The 15,103-nt window shown below is 44.5% G+C and overlaps 1 protein-coding gene across 2 annotated transcripts in view; it reads left to right on the top strand.

Moving 5' to 3' along the window:
* The window catches only part of Ankrd44 (ankyrin repeat domain 44), a 266,879-nt gene that overhangs the window by 151,952 nt on the left and 99,824 nt on the right, over positions 1 to 15,103 (top strand). For both annotated transcript variants that reach the window (XM_037210410.1, XM_037210411.1), the window contains exons 5-8: positions 2,414 to 2,614; positions 2,974 to 3,061; positions 5,766 to 5,908; positions 7,439 to 7,651. In XM_037210410.1, coding sequence (XP_037066305.1) covers positions 2,414 to 2,614; positions 2,974 to 3,061; positions 5,766 to 5,908; positions 7,439 to 7,651 — 645 coding nt within the window. The remainder of the gene's footprint in view (positions 1 to 2,413; positions 2,615 to 2,973; positions 3,062 to 5,765; positions 5,909 to 7,438; positions 7,652 to 15,103) is intronic.

Consider the following 15,103-nt stretch of genomic DNA (forward strand, 5'->3'; position numbering starts at 1 on the left):
ACAGCAATAGAAATCCTAACTAAAATAAGACAGATACCCTAACTAAAACAGGCATGTACCACCACCATACTTAGCTGAAAACATAATTGTTAAAAACTAGACCTCCACCACAGATGGTTGAGAAGCCACTTTTTAAGTATCTTTTCTTAATTTAGAAAGTATTGGTTTCCCCTCCAGTGTTACTTTCTTCTTCACCTTGTAAATTTATGCCAGAGGAAACTATTAAGTATTAAATTTTAGCCAGGGTGCAAATGCAGGGAAAGAAAACCATCTTTGATAAAAAAAAAATCATCCTCACAAAACCAAGGCAAAGCACTCCCAAGGTCAAAATGCGTGAAATAAGAATGCAGTTTGAAAATCAAAATCCTTTTTAAAGCAAAGATTTGGTGAGGTCTAAATATTATATTAGATTCCTATTAGATATATTAAGCCAGTTTGACGGGATAAAGCTACAGTTTAAGATTACAAATAACTAAGGAGAATTAGCATCTGGATACATTTATGCCAGGATACTTTTTGGCTGATCTCATGAGAGTCTAGTAGAAAACATGTGTACCCCTGAGTCAGCCAGGCTGATAGGTCATGACCCTGAACTTCAGCCATCCTGCCTGTGAAATGAGACTGCTTGTGAATGGAAAGGTCATCCCAGGGGACCACTAAGCCTTCTCCATTTTGAATGCTTAGGAATTGAATGCCATAATCTTTGTTGTTGTTTTGTACCGGGCGTTCATTCTAAGTCCCTGTGCATGATGGACAAGTGCTCTATCGTTAAGTTATATCCCCAGTCCACAAATTATCTTACACTACTATATTTTTATGGTTTAAAAATATTATTTATTGCCGAGCAGTGGTGGCACACACCTTTAATCCCAGCACTTGGGAGACAGAGGCAGGCGGATCTCTGGGAGTTTGAGGCCAGCCTGGTCTACAGAGCAAGATCCATGACAGGCACCAAAACTACACAGAGAAACTCTGTCTCGAAAAACATATATATATATACATATGTGTGTGTGTGTGTGTTTGTGTGTGTGTGTGTTATTTATTTTATATTTTGAGAGCACAATATAATTTATCATTTCCCTTTTCACGTTCTTCCCTCTGGGCACTCCCATATACCATTTCTTGGTTCTTTTTTCAAATTCATAGCCTCTTGTTTTTCATTAGTTGTTGTTATAAATATATATTGACACACACAGCTAATACTTGCTCTGTCTGTGTGATGTTACTTGTGGGTATGTCTTCAGGGCTGACCATTTGGTACTGGATAACCAATGGGTGTGCTCTTCCCTGGGTAGACCTTTTCTCCCACTCTCAGCATCCTCAGCTGCCTGTAGTTCTTTGTGTAGGTCACGGGATTTCCCCCGTTTGCAGTAGTGTGTCTATTGTTGCTCAGCTCACATTCGGGCAGTCATGTTGGCGAGACTTTCTGGGTGTAGTTTCCCACATTCCTAGGAGACAGAGTCTCACAGTAAGCTTCCTGCCCTGGCTTTCGTCTCTCTGGCCCTCTTCTGTAATGTTTTTTGAGCCTGGAGTGCAGTTGTGTTGTGGATATTTTCATGTTGTAAAATGAATTTTTGGAAATTAAGAACTCCTCCTCTGTATGCCACGTATTTCCTGACAGAGTCCTCTCACGTTACCAACGTGGAAAGGATGGGAGTCATGAAGTAGACAGTATGGAAATGGAGAATGGCAGAGATAAAGCATGTAACAAAAGCAGAGAGGAAAATAAAGGTCATGGCTTTCAAGGTGCCCTTGATCTGTAGGAGCTGCATGTGAAAGGCCAATGTGGGAACATTCACAATCACCTGGGGAAAGTTGGCAGAGAGGAGATGCCTGCCCTGGACATTCTCTTGAACTCTTGAAGCGTAACCCAAATGTCGGTCGTGATCGCCTTGCCTTCGAAGCTGATACAGTCATGGAAGGATCCCATGGGAGGAGAGGAAGGAGGGGAAACATCGGTCAGGTTGTAAAACAAAGCAAAACAAAGCCAAGCCAGAAAGCGGTCCAAGAATGTGATGGGCTAAGGGGGTTGGTTGGCTAATAGTCAGACTCCTTTCACGTTAGAGGACATTTTTGTGGAAGTTTGTCTTAGAGGTCTTGTAATTGATGTGCACATCTGCACATGTATACTTTTAGGCGATGTAAGGAGGTCTCAAAAGGAAACTGTATTTAGAAGACATATTTGATTTTAGATGGCGTCCACGCTCTTGACTTGACAAAGCGAGACAGAGTGAATGTCTCATTCTGTGTTCCTCTTCAGATCTCTACTTCATAGGACTTGACTTGTCCACAGCCTGCCTGAGAGGGAGCGCTCTTTCCTTTATCACTACAGTCCCCGTGTCCCGAGAAGACCTTATACGCAGGAAGTATTGATTGGCATTTGTCAGTGACCCTGCAAACCGCTTTGTTATAGGAGGCAGTGCAAGTATTGATTAAACACTCGGCCGATGTCAATGCGAGAGACAAGAATTGGCAGACCCCCCTCCACGTGGCGGCAGCCAATAAGGCTGTCAAGTGTGCAGAAGTGATCATCCCACTCCTGAGCAGTGTCAACGTCTCCGACCGAGGAGGGCGCACAGCCTTGCACCATGCAGCTCTGAATGGACACATGGAGGTGAGTGTTCACCTCAGTGGGAACTGGGACACGCTACTCAGACCCTGTGAGCCACAGATGGAGCCATTGCGATTGTTGAGACTTTATGTGAACGTCAGTATAATAGAGGTCTGTCACTTGGGCAATTATATCCATTCTCAAATTCAGACCATAATGAACTGAGAAAGTAGACTGTCATAGCCGTCTTCTCTTGGCGCGTGTGGCAGGGCCTGCTGTGATATCATCTTTCTTGTCTAAATCTCTGACTTGCTGTTAGGGTTGAGCTGATGTGGTGTAGAGCACATGCAGGCGGTGAAGAGCCCTCATCATTACAGAGGGAACACTTGATTTCATTGTTTTTTTTTTTTTTAATCTTCCAGATGGTCAATCTACTCTTGGCCAAAGGGGCAAACATCAATGCATTTGACAAGAAGGACCGGCGTGCTTTGCACTGGGCAGCGTACATGGGTGAGGATTCTGTGTGTGGAAAGCAAAGTGCGGGTGTCGTTACTAGCTCAATGGGAGGGCAAGTGCCTAGTGTGCATAAGACCCTGGTTTTGATCCCCAACATCAAACAACAACTAAAAGCCACAAGCAGATGACCTTAACTGCAGAAGCCACAGGCCCTTGTTGACTGTGTAGGCTTTCTTGGGCAAGTCTGACTTAAGCATTGGATTCCACTTGAATGAAGATTTGGCCCATTTTCCTGGCATCTGTAAGTGCTCCAGTTGGCTAGTTGCCTTGTCAGAGGCTTATTTATCCCAACAGAGGGGGAGGGTGACTCATGGCTTGGATCTCTCTGAGCATTCTTCACTCTGGATTGGAAAGTGACACACTTTGCGTGTATGTTAGCTTGTTATGGCATCAAATAAAGTGTTTAGAAAAGAAAGTAGACTGTTTAGCAATGCAAGGACGCCATGCTCGTTGTCTCTGCACTTCTAAATATTTCTGAAATAAACCAAGGGAAGGAAGAGAGGAAAGTTTCCTGGCTCCTTTGTAGGTAGAAGTGGTGGCGTTCCTGTCCATCGGGCTTCTGCTAGGCTGGGTTCAAGGTGGAGGCCCACAGGCTTCCCTTCTGTCCACCTCACTCTGCTGGAGTTGAAGAAATAGGGTGCCTCTTTGTTTTGTCCTTTCCTTTTGATTGGTGCAAAGATTTTGGACAAATAATAGTCTTCCCAGTTTATTTCAATGGAGACATGAGACATGAAGAACTAAGATCCTTCTGTGTGTTTCTGGTTGGAAAAGAACCAGCAATTAGAAGACAGGGTTCTATCAGACAAGTTGCACACAAGCTGATACCCACCCAGGGGATATTGTTCTGGTAAATTCCAGAGCATCCATACAATGTGACCCAGTAGGGAGTACAGCAATGGTGTCCGTGTGTATTTATAAACATCCAGGGCTTGTGATGGACTAAGGGGGGATGCCTCATAGAGAAACACAGATATGTATCATATTCTGTATGCATGTATAGAATATGGTAATATGTGTAATATTTTCCATTGCTGTGGAAACTTCTAAACAGTGAAGGGAAATTGGAAAATCAATAGTGAAATATTGGATGGTATCTCCAGGGATTGGTGATTGGCTTCTTTTTTTGAGCATTTTTGCCTGTTTGAGTCAGTTTGATAAGCATATATGTCTTTTATCATCATTTCAAATTTCTTCATGTCTCATGTCTGCATTTCAAATGTCAAAAATTAACATTATGTAGGTGGGGGGTGGATTGGGGTAAGAATAAAACAAATCATTCCACAACAGATTTCTGAATGAATTTTTAGACTTACAGATCCCAAGAATCTTAAAAATTTGTAAGAATTAACTCTTTGTGTAGCAAAAGACCTTGAACTGCTCCTCCTACCACCCCACCCCACCCAGTGCTGGAATTACAGACCTGTGTCGCTCTGTCTGCCCCTTCTTTCATTTTTGAGTACCACAGACCTTTGAGTTGGCTAAAAGCAATCGGATGTTTAGACAAAATGTATACTGAGCTACTCAAAGAATCCGGGGGCTTCCAGCTTCTGCTCTGCTGATGTATGGTTAAAATATCTTGGTGACCCGAAGAAGTCACATCATTAGTACCATGTCATCAGGATACAAATGGAAAAGGATGCATGTGGGTGACAGTTCTTAGGAACTAGTGGGGTAAAAGTGGGGACAAACAGCTTGAGATAGCGCCACTAGTAATTGAAAATATTTTGTTCTATATACACGTTTATTGTAGATAAGGAATCAAATTTTGATGAAGCAAGCTCACACACCCCCATCCCTACCGACACCTGCCACGTCCTTCACAAACTTTAGGTCCTGCAGTCAGTATTTGTCTCCTGCCCTTCAGTTGGCTGCGATGTCTGTAACAGTGAACTTAAGCTTGGAGTGATCTTCAGTTATAAAATAAAGGCCAAACATGTTTATCATTGTGAATCAGGGAGCAGAGTTCAAATGCCCACAACAGTTGAGATTAGGAGGGTTTTCTATTTAGTGAATAATTTATGGGAGCTATTTTACAGGGTAACATAAGAAATTGTCTTTTTAAATTTAAATGGATTAAAACCCATCAAAGCAATGGCAGTTTCAGATTTAACCGTAATCTGGGAGTATTGTGATTTTTTTCTTTAGTTAGTTTTCTAAACTAAATTGTTACTGTTGGGCTTTTTTGGTGAGGAATAGTAATGGTTTTCATTTTAACACAACCCTTGTTACTGTTTCTGTTTTGAGGCAGGATCTTGCTAAGCCATCTAGGCTGGTCTGGAATTCACTCCGTAGCCCTCGCAGTCTTTGAACTTGTAATTTGCTGCCATCCGTCTCCCAGTTGCTGGGATTGCACACCACTCAACTTCAGTACAACTTTCAAAAGGCTGTGGCCCTATGTGTTGTCACTCCCTGGTTCTTCTTTGTCACAGTGAACAGCCACCATCCTACCACAGCTACATCTCATTCAAGTCTTATTGAATCATCCTTCTTCCCGTGGGACAGATATAATGTCCCGCACAGAGTTGGTACTCAATAAATGCTCATTGACTATTTTCCATGAGGCAGCTTGGATCAGAAAAACACTGGTGGTTTAAAAAAACAAAACAAAAAAGAGCTAATAATGATCTTTTCGGGTGCAAAATGTTGTCAAGTTGCCTATTTAAGGTTAATGATGTTTTTGCTGCTTTGTTTTGTCAAGGTCACCTGGACGTTGTGGCCCTGCTTATTAACCACGGCGCTGAAGTTACCTGCAAGGATAAGAAGGGTTACACCCCGCTGCATGCTGCAGCCTCCAACGGGCAGATCAACGTTGTCAAGCATCTCCTGAACCTGGGGGTAGAGGTAAGCCCCAGGGGCTGTGCCACAGCTCGGTTCATGTCTTTCTGGGTTTTCTTCTGCTCTGAAATACAATCCTGTTTGCATTTTTATTCAAGTGGGGAAAAACTTATTTCCTTGGGTCCTGTATTTCTTTTTTATGTGAGCTGATAAATTGTGATAGAGGCATTGATTTAAATAGCAGGAAACCAGAAACAGACTATATACATGGAGAAATATATAAATCTCTCTCTCTCCCTCTCTTTCTACGTAGTTTCTTTGTGTGGCCCTGACTATTCTAGATCTTTCTCTGTAGACCATGCTAGCCTCAAACTCAGAGATCCGCCTGCCCCTGATTCTGCCACCTAGTGCTGGGATTAAAGGCATGTGTCACCACCTCCTGGCTAACATTTATATCCTGTCTAGTATGTAACAATCAGTCATGTAAAAAGGACCCCCAGAAGCTGACCTGGGAAATCATGGGCCACAGTCCAAGAGGGAGAATGGAGGGCAGGGATTGAACAAAGGGACTTTGATGTTGAGCTACAGTCGACTGTGGGAGGCCAGCTCCCACCTTTTAAAGGGTTCCTCTGAGGAGGAGAGAGGGATAAGAAGCTTTTAGATAGAAAGATAGCGAAGAGGCGAAAGACAGAAACACAGGATAGCTTCGGGAAGACCTGGATCAAAACCCAATGGCCCCTTCTGTCTCTTCAAAAGGGCTTTTTATAACAATGCCAAGGGGTGGGGCAAAAGACCTCCCCCTTACTAGATTAAAATATACCGCACAGCCAAGTGCAGACCCTTCCAAACACCTGGTAACCACGCCCACGCCTGCTGGGTAAAGCAAGTTCAGGTTCTCAGACCGTAAGTTCTCACTAGGAAACCTCTGTGGGTCTCTACAGTCGGCCAGTCCCATTCTCCTTCAGTCAGGCACAGTAATGCTCAGGGCATCTTACCCCTGGAGGAAAGGAGAACCGGGTGCTGTCTGAGACCAAGGTGGTGACGCCTGACCCTTGAGCAGGTCTGGGAAAGCAGTAGGGAGCTGTGGACGACATACCTCAGTTCCGCAGGTGGGTCAGCCTGTGAGGTGTCAGGCTCCAGAGTGAAAACAGAATTGATTCCGAGCCAGACTCGAGGGCACTGGGTGCACAAGTCACCTCTCTTGCTGGCCCTGTCCCCTCTTCTCATGGTCACTGTTCCCGAGCCCGTGACTTTGGGGTTTGTTCTTTGCTTTCCTGACATGTTGAAGGTGTCTTTGCCTTTTGTCTTGTTTGTCTCCCTCCAGCTGGGAAACGCCCGCCACAGGCTGAAACCTCTGATACCTCACGGGTCATTTTTTGTCGTATTCAATTTTGCCTGTCTTCCCTGGGGGTGGGAGGTGGGGGAGGGAGAGAGAGGCACTCTTGGGATACCTGCTGGGGAGCAAGTGAGCTCTGAATAATCATGCTGACTTGTGTGGATGTTTCCCCGCTCTCGCCAGAGCCATTAGGCCTTTTGTGGGAAATGGACTAAATTGGCCCCAGTGATTTTAATTGCCTTGTGTTGGACGCTTTGCAGATTGATGAAATCAATGTCTATGGAAACACAGCGCTGCACATTGCCTGCTACAACGGCCAGGACGCTGTCGTGAACGAGCTCATCGACTACGGTGCTAACGTGAACCAGCCCAACAACAGTGGCTTCACTCCGCTGCACTTTGCAGCGGCGTCCACTCATGGTGCTCTGTGTCTGGAACTGTTAGTAAACAACGGGGCCGACGTGAACATTCAGGTATGACCCTCAGTCTCTCTGCCTTACACACCTTGGCACCGAGCCCTTGAACTTAAGTCACCGATGTCAGTGATGCCGCGTGTTCGTGAATTGGAAGCACTTTGATCCACACAGCTTTATCCTGGATTGAGGGGCTGTGGAAATTGCTGGGTTGCCTCTCCGGGTATGATGGTACCAGCATGCAGGCAGCAGGGCTCCAATCCTATCTCCTCTGTGGGTTAATGAATGCTCCGGTGAACGTCGGGTCTTAAAGGGGCCACCTCAGCCCATATTTTAACACAGATACCCGTGGTTAGCTCTTCGGGCAGAGCTGCTGAGAACACGGAGGAACGACTGGCTAATGGTTGTTCCCAACCCCAGCATGGCTTTCAAATGCTTTCCCCCAGCAGGCTGTAAACAGTGGTTCCAATGATGGAACAGTGACCCAAGTGCCATGAGCATTTCTTCAGCCATGGAATTGCCTAAGGACTGCCCTGCTCTTGATTTGATAGTGTGTGTGTGTGTGTGGGGGGGGGAACTTGAAGATGAGATGTGATCTCTGGTCATACAGATTCACAATAGAGGAGATAAAACACACCCGGATGGCTAGGAGGCGCGAGAGAGCGTGATGAGTGCCAAGAGAAGAAGAGTAGTGAAACGTTGAAAAGTAGATGACGCACATGTTAGCTTATTTCTTGTCTGGGGATAAAAAAACAAAACAAAACAAAACACTGAGCTTGTTTTTGAGCTGAGAAGATTATAAATTGAGAGGAGCCACAGAAACAATTCGAGAGAGGACATTCCCAACAGAGAATGGTGTGAGCAAGGGAGTGTGGAGCCGTGAACTCGTAACTTACCGGCTCACCCTGGTGGCTGGTGGAGGCAGCCTGTGTGTCTGTGCCCTCAATGTTCCCCGTTTGGGTTGTACTGAAACGCCCTTCCCTGTGGTAGAATATCCCAAGCAGTGCCCTCCACCATCCCTTACCACTCAGCACCATGTGTAGAATGTGGGGCTCTGGAACACCAGGAAGCACCCTGACCACTAAAGGTAAGCACACAAGTGGTTAAACAGTCACTGTGTCATCTGTGGGTCTTTCAAGGGAAGGAAGATGAGGGACTTCAGTTAAAGGCTCCATCCTTGCAACCCTCCTCCACTGAACTCACAGTTTGCAAACCCTCTGATTGTGATCAATGGGCATGTTATTTTTAAATACAAAAGAAAGCTTTTTCATCCTGAGAAAAAAATAAACGTAGCTATAGCAGACCTACAAATGGGTGACTACACAGTAATTGAACGTTTGTAAAACTGGTCTAGGTTGTGAGTCCTGAAGATGAGGAGTGGGAGGGGCCTCTGGAGGGAGAAACTTTGCAGAGAGAGTCAACAAAGCTTGGCAAGGCAGGAGAGGGGAGCTGGAGATGAATGGAATCCAGGGAAAGGGAGGTGGTACTATAGAGTGGTCACGTGCTTTGATCCGGGGCTAGACTGCCTTAGCTTCAGATAGCTCAGTCAATCCTAGCATTGACTTCAGATAACTAACCAAAAGCAACTCGTCTGAGCCTGAGTTTTTTTTTACGTGTAAAGTTAGGGAAATAATAGCATTGTCTTCATGGTCACGTTATGAAGATTAAACGTAGTTGTCATACCTAAATTATACAGATCAAAATCTGTCATACTGTAAGCATTTGATGTTGTTCACATTCATTGAGAGGATGTCAGGACATGAGTAGGCATAGGAGGTAAACGGATGCACTCAGTTTATTTTTCTTTGTGTGTGTGTGTGTGTGTGTGTGTGTGTGTGTGTGTGTGTGTGTGTACACCATAGCACACGTGCATGAGGAGGTCAGAGGACAACTTGTAGGAGTTAGTTCTCTTCTATTACCATGTTGGCAATGGGACTTGAACTTGGATACTCTGGCTTGACAGCAAGCACCCTTACCCATGGAGCCACCTCATAACTCTGTGTTTAATTTTTGAGAAACTGATGTTGAGCCAGCATGAGGACGTGGTAGTGGGAAATGTGATGTTCTAGCATGGAAGAGTGGTAAAGAATATGAAAAACTAGTACTCAGGCTGCCTCAGTCACCAAAAGGTGACGGGAGAGGGTGGAGTCGTCTGAGGAGAGAGTACCTAACCGCACGGAGCAGGCGAGGGAGGACCCCAGGACTTGACTCTTAGGGTGCAGAGAAGGAAGAGCTGAGCAGAGGACAAGAGAGAGGCAGGAAAGGGACGAAAGGCCTGACAGGAGTTTGGTGACCTCACGAAGGTCAGACTCGTGCAGAAGGGAGAAATGTGTCTGAAGGAGAGTGTTCCCGAGCCCCACACCCTACACATGGACACGCAGGGCCCAGAAGAGGTGAGAAGAAGGCCTTTGGAAACACGGAGGAGACCAAGGAGACACACACCAAGGTGACAGAGTTTTGTGGGGGGCAGAAGTCACAGAGTGTGGTAGTCACGGGGAGCAAGAAGCACACAAGTGACCAATCAACATCTCAGGGACTGTGGGCATCGGAGGGTCTTTCAGAGGAAGAGGATGGGCATTAGATAAAGGGGCCATCTTGGCAGCTTACAGGTTGTCTGAGGCTCCCGTCCTCTGAAAAGTGCATCCCAGTGCTCTGAGTGTGTCTGATGCCCAGGGCTGGAAAGACACTTTCTACCATCCGGCCTGCTTCTTCCAATTGGCCGCCCAGTGGTCAGTTCAGATTCGATAATGGACTTAACCTGTAGAGGTCACATGGGTTTATGACTTAACCTGTAGAGGTCACATGGGTTTATGACTTAACCTGTAGGGGTCACATGGGTTTATGACTTAACCTGTAGAGGTCACATGGGTTTATGACTTAACCTGTAGAGGTCACATGGGTTTATGACTTAACCTGTAGGGGTCACATGGGTTTATGACTTAACCTGTAGAGGTCACATGGGTTTATGACTTAACCTGTAGGGGTCACATGGGTTTATGACAGCCTTATCTCTTTTCCCATAAAGTGGACCCGAGCTCAGCAGTTGATAGCACTTGCTGCTTTTGCAGAGGACTTGGGTTTGGTTCCGGGGTTTAAAACCACCTATGACTCCAGTTTCAGAGGATCCAGCGCCATCTTCTGGTACCTGCAGGCACCTGCTCGTGCATACATAGTGCACATTTGTACACTAGGGCACATACATACTTACACATACAGTAAGTAAGTCTTTTGTAAATGTACCAGAATTTACAAGGTGTATTTACTTAGCCTTGATGCTTGCTTTTCCTTAGAGACTGTTAGTCATAAACAGAATGCAAGAAATGGCATCTTAAAATCATAGACGACTTTCTGTGTGTCTGCTCTGTAAAGGGAGTTTTGAATTCATGTCTGGGCTTCCTTGGCCTTCCTTTTGTCTTTGCTGAGTGTGTAGTTACCTGCAGATTCTTCTTCAAGGTTCAACACACATTCTAAATGCACCTACCTTTTCCTGGACCATCCTGGCTGACTCAGAAGCAGATCTCTAGTTAGAGTTGTTATCTCTCTGTCCCACATTGCTCTCAGATTTTGAAAATCTGCGGACATTAGACGGTTTGTATTCTTTTAGATTTTTCAAGTTTGAGATAATGCAACCAGTGTACACTCTGGTTTCCTCCTCACTTATAAAACACGAAGAGTGATGTCTTCATGAACAGTAACAAGATTGATGGGGAATGGAGAGGATGTGTGGTCTGTGTGCATTTTATAGTCTCTTGTTTTATTAGATCCATCTCATTTTACTTAGCTTTGACTTTTCACTACTTAACTTTGATAAAATGATAAAGACATGTTATTTTATATAAAAATCTATCGAAGAGTGACTTGTAATTTGCAAACAAGAAATATGTAATTTGCAAATAAGAAGAATATGTAATTTTTCTTCTCTACTACAGACCATATTGCAAGTTCTGGAGCAGCTCAAGGTTTTGTTGTTGTTGTTGTTGTTGTTTTTCATAAGCACTCAAAATAAGACTTCAAGAAGGTACGAATCCAAAGCCACAGTGGAAAAGACAAAAAACCAAACCAAACCAAACCAACAACAATAAAACACTCTCAGAATTTGCTGCAGTCACCTTATTTAATTCCTGACCACCAACATTTAGTCTGGCCATGGTCTCCATTCTGTCCGTGGACCTTTGGAGCATTTGTATCCAGGAGACTGGAGCTGAGGCCTGCCACATATTGGCCGAAGTGGGCCAGTTCCCTTGTCTGTGTGTTTTAGGGCTAACTTACCAACAGGCAGGAGGAAGGAGGAAACAGCAGAAGGAATGGAACCTTGGAATTTTAGAGAAGAAGTGAAGGAGGAGGGGGGGAATGAATGTATGAGTTAAATGGTATTTTATATCATTTTAACCATTAAAAACAAAACAAACTGAATTACACATGGCTTTTCCCAACCAGCTTTGAGATACTTGCATTAACTTAGGAATCCTTCTTGAGCACCTGAGTTTACATGCTGACACCCCTATCCCAGCTTAGTGTGATCCCGTAGCAACCTTACTGCCTTGTGATAGATAGCCCACCGATTCCTGTGACTCTGGGATGGATCATGCCACAGAGCATGCCCTGTCTCTAAGGAGTAGCAATGCCATTTAGGGAGGAGGCTTTGTGGTGTGTGTGTGTGTGTGTGTGTGTGTGTGTGTGTGTGTGTGTGTGTTGGAAGATGAGCAAACAAGACATTATGAATAGAAGAAAAGATGAACTCCTGAGGAGCATGATGGTCATGACAATTGAAATATTCTGTTTAGTTCAAGGTCAGTGTTGGATTCTACTTTGCAAAAAGGATTAGTGTTTGTCACAAAGCAATAGTTAGTTCACGCTAGCTTTCCTTTATGACTCAGGCCTTGACCATACTTAAAAGAGCTTTCTTGTTTAATTAAGTGAATTCTCAAAATAAAGCTTTCAAAGCCTTAAATCTGATAGGAAAACATACCCAGGAAATTGGGGGAGACTAGGAATTAAGAAAATTATTTTCCCCCATAAAAGCAAAGCCTTAAACAAATAGAAGAATTGAACACAGTCTCCTGAGCACATAGGCAGTGTTACCCTTGTCCAAAGTTCCAGCGACAGTAGCAACATCCAGGTGCCAGTGTGAAGAATTTTTCAGGCAGAAAATGAAGTGTAGCAGAGTTCTAGTTTTAGCTTGATTGAGTTCTAAATTTTGAAGACCAACAAAGGAGCATTGCCCTTTGAATGGCACTGGTTTTCAGTGTTTTTGTTTTGAAACAGTGAGCACCCTTCACATCCACAGCATGTAAGCAAAGCAGCCCCAAATGGTCGCCATGAAACTTAGCACAAATGACTGCTACTGCCCAGCCTTATTAGTCGGTGACCAAAGGCAAGAGTCAGCACGGGCAGATCTGAAGCGGGCCTCATCGGCACCAAACAGCCCATCTTTGCATTTTTCCATCCGTGGTCATCTCTGCTCGCTGTGCCTTCACCAGAGACCCACACAGCCGAGGGAGCAGAGCGTGGCTGCCGTCCTCCCGCAGGACTGGCTTTGCGATTTCTGCACTAGCCGCTGCTTGCTTCTGCTTGGCTCACAGCCGCAGTTCAGACAGCCGCCAAGTCAGTAATCCTTGGTAAAGTCCTCGCGCTCATTTCCAGGCATGGGAAGGCACTGGCTTCAATATTTACCAAGATATTTCCTAAACACTGGAGTGTTTATAGCTTTATATACATTTAATTAAATCATAATTGCTTATGTGTTTATATTAAATTGAAGAGCAAATCCTGGAGCAAAATTTTAAGAAATAGCACCATCTATGGACAAGTTAGTGGCAACTCTGAAATTCCCACCTTCGCTTTCCGTGAGTCTTGGATTGCCATCCCTCTTGCTTGAAGGGCTTGTGGTTTTTGGTTTTTGATTTTTTTCTTTCTTCCTTCTCTTTTTTTTGGTTGTTGTTTTTTAAATTCTTTATTCCAAAGCATTCCCAGGTATTTGAGTTATTGGGACTGTCTGCACCCCAGACCAAACACTGGAGTTAGATGGTGTTTTAGAAATGTCCATGAATGTTTCAAGGTCAGTGATGAAGACAAACTCTTCCTCTCAATGGCTGTTCCTTTTCCTTTAAAAGGTGCCAGGCATCTGTCTTTTCTCCATATTTTCTGATTCCATCTATAATCATATTACATAGATCCTGTTAGCTTTCCTCCCATCTACTGAAGAAAATTTTAACTCTAGTATTTTTTTTTTTCTTCAACTAGGGTGTAGTTACCACTGTGGTTAACTCTTCCATTGGCATAGAGTTTGGGTAACTACTTTACTCTTTTCAAAGGAATACCTAGGATATAATAAAGCTCCTTCTGCCAAAACAAAACAAAAACAAAACAACCCATAGTCTAAAGCATGGCTCTTGCCTTTGAGTCTACCATGCAAGCATGAGACGATACCCTGGGTCCGTTCAGAATCAGTAGATTGAGCTGGTTCATAGAATTCCTATCACCAATTAGCACCCTGGGTAGGGGTGGATCTGGGTCCTCTAAGAGATACTTATTTAGTGATTATTCAGTTAGGGATTTTAAAAACAAAGCCATTTTAAAGCATAGATGCTTAGGTTTTTATCTAAGATTGAATATTCATGTGTGACGCTTCATTTTTTAACCTCGGACTTGAAGAAACATTTCTACTGGTATTTAGGAAAATGATAGTGGCATGAGCTTTAAAAATACCCAAGGGCCAGCGAGCTGGCTCAGCAAGTAAAGGCTCCGGCCACCAAGCCTGTGGACTCGGGTTAGAACGGTGGGTACCACACGATAGAAGGTGAGGACGACAGGCTCCCTCAAGTCATCCTCTGACCTCCATATGTGCATCCACACGCGTATGCATTAAATAAATTAATTAAAATGTAATAACAGTGAAGATCAACACACGGATGAAGACATGGTCACCCCTCACTGTAAGTCCAAACGTATCGTCAACTTACAATTACTTATCAAACTCCTCCCCGTACTGAGCGTCGCAGCTCGGCAGCAGTCCATGCAGCATCTCTGCTGCTTACCTGCGTGCTGCTCAGCAGCAGTCCATGCAGCGTCTCTGCTGCTTACCTGCATGCTGCTGCCACCACAGCGCACCTCCGGGGTTTCATACTGCAGGTCGTAGCCCGGAAAAGGAGCTGCATTCGAGCTCCGAGGCACAGTTCCCACTGAATGGGAACAGGTCCACGTAATCACAGGGTTCAGAGTGCTGTGTGGAGGGAGTGTTGCGAGTCGGGCGAAGTCTGCACACCTGCTCCTCTGGAGACGCTTTTGTCCCAGAGTTGTGACAGTTTCTTTCAGACGGATTTTCATTAGTCTTAATGAGCTGTGTGGGAGTCTGATCTTTGGTATGGTAACACTCAGTTGATAAGTTCTGTACATCTTCTGTGTTTTGTCTTTGTCATGAGTAAGACATAAGTAAATGGAGCACACATTTAGTGTCTGCTGAAGTAAAATGAAGGGATGGTGCAGGGCTTCCCCTTAAGAGTTGCATCCATT

Source organism: Peromyscus leucopus, chromosome 13 (genome assembly GCF_004664715.2).
Source record: "Peromyscus leucopus breed LL Stock chromosome 13, UCI_PerLeu_2.1, whole genome shotgun sequence".
In the NCBI taxonomy this organism is placed as follows: Eukaryota; Metazoa; Chordata; class Mammalia; order Rodentia; family Cricetidae; genus Peromyscus; species Peromyscus leucopus.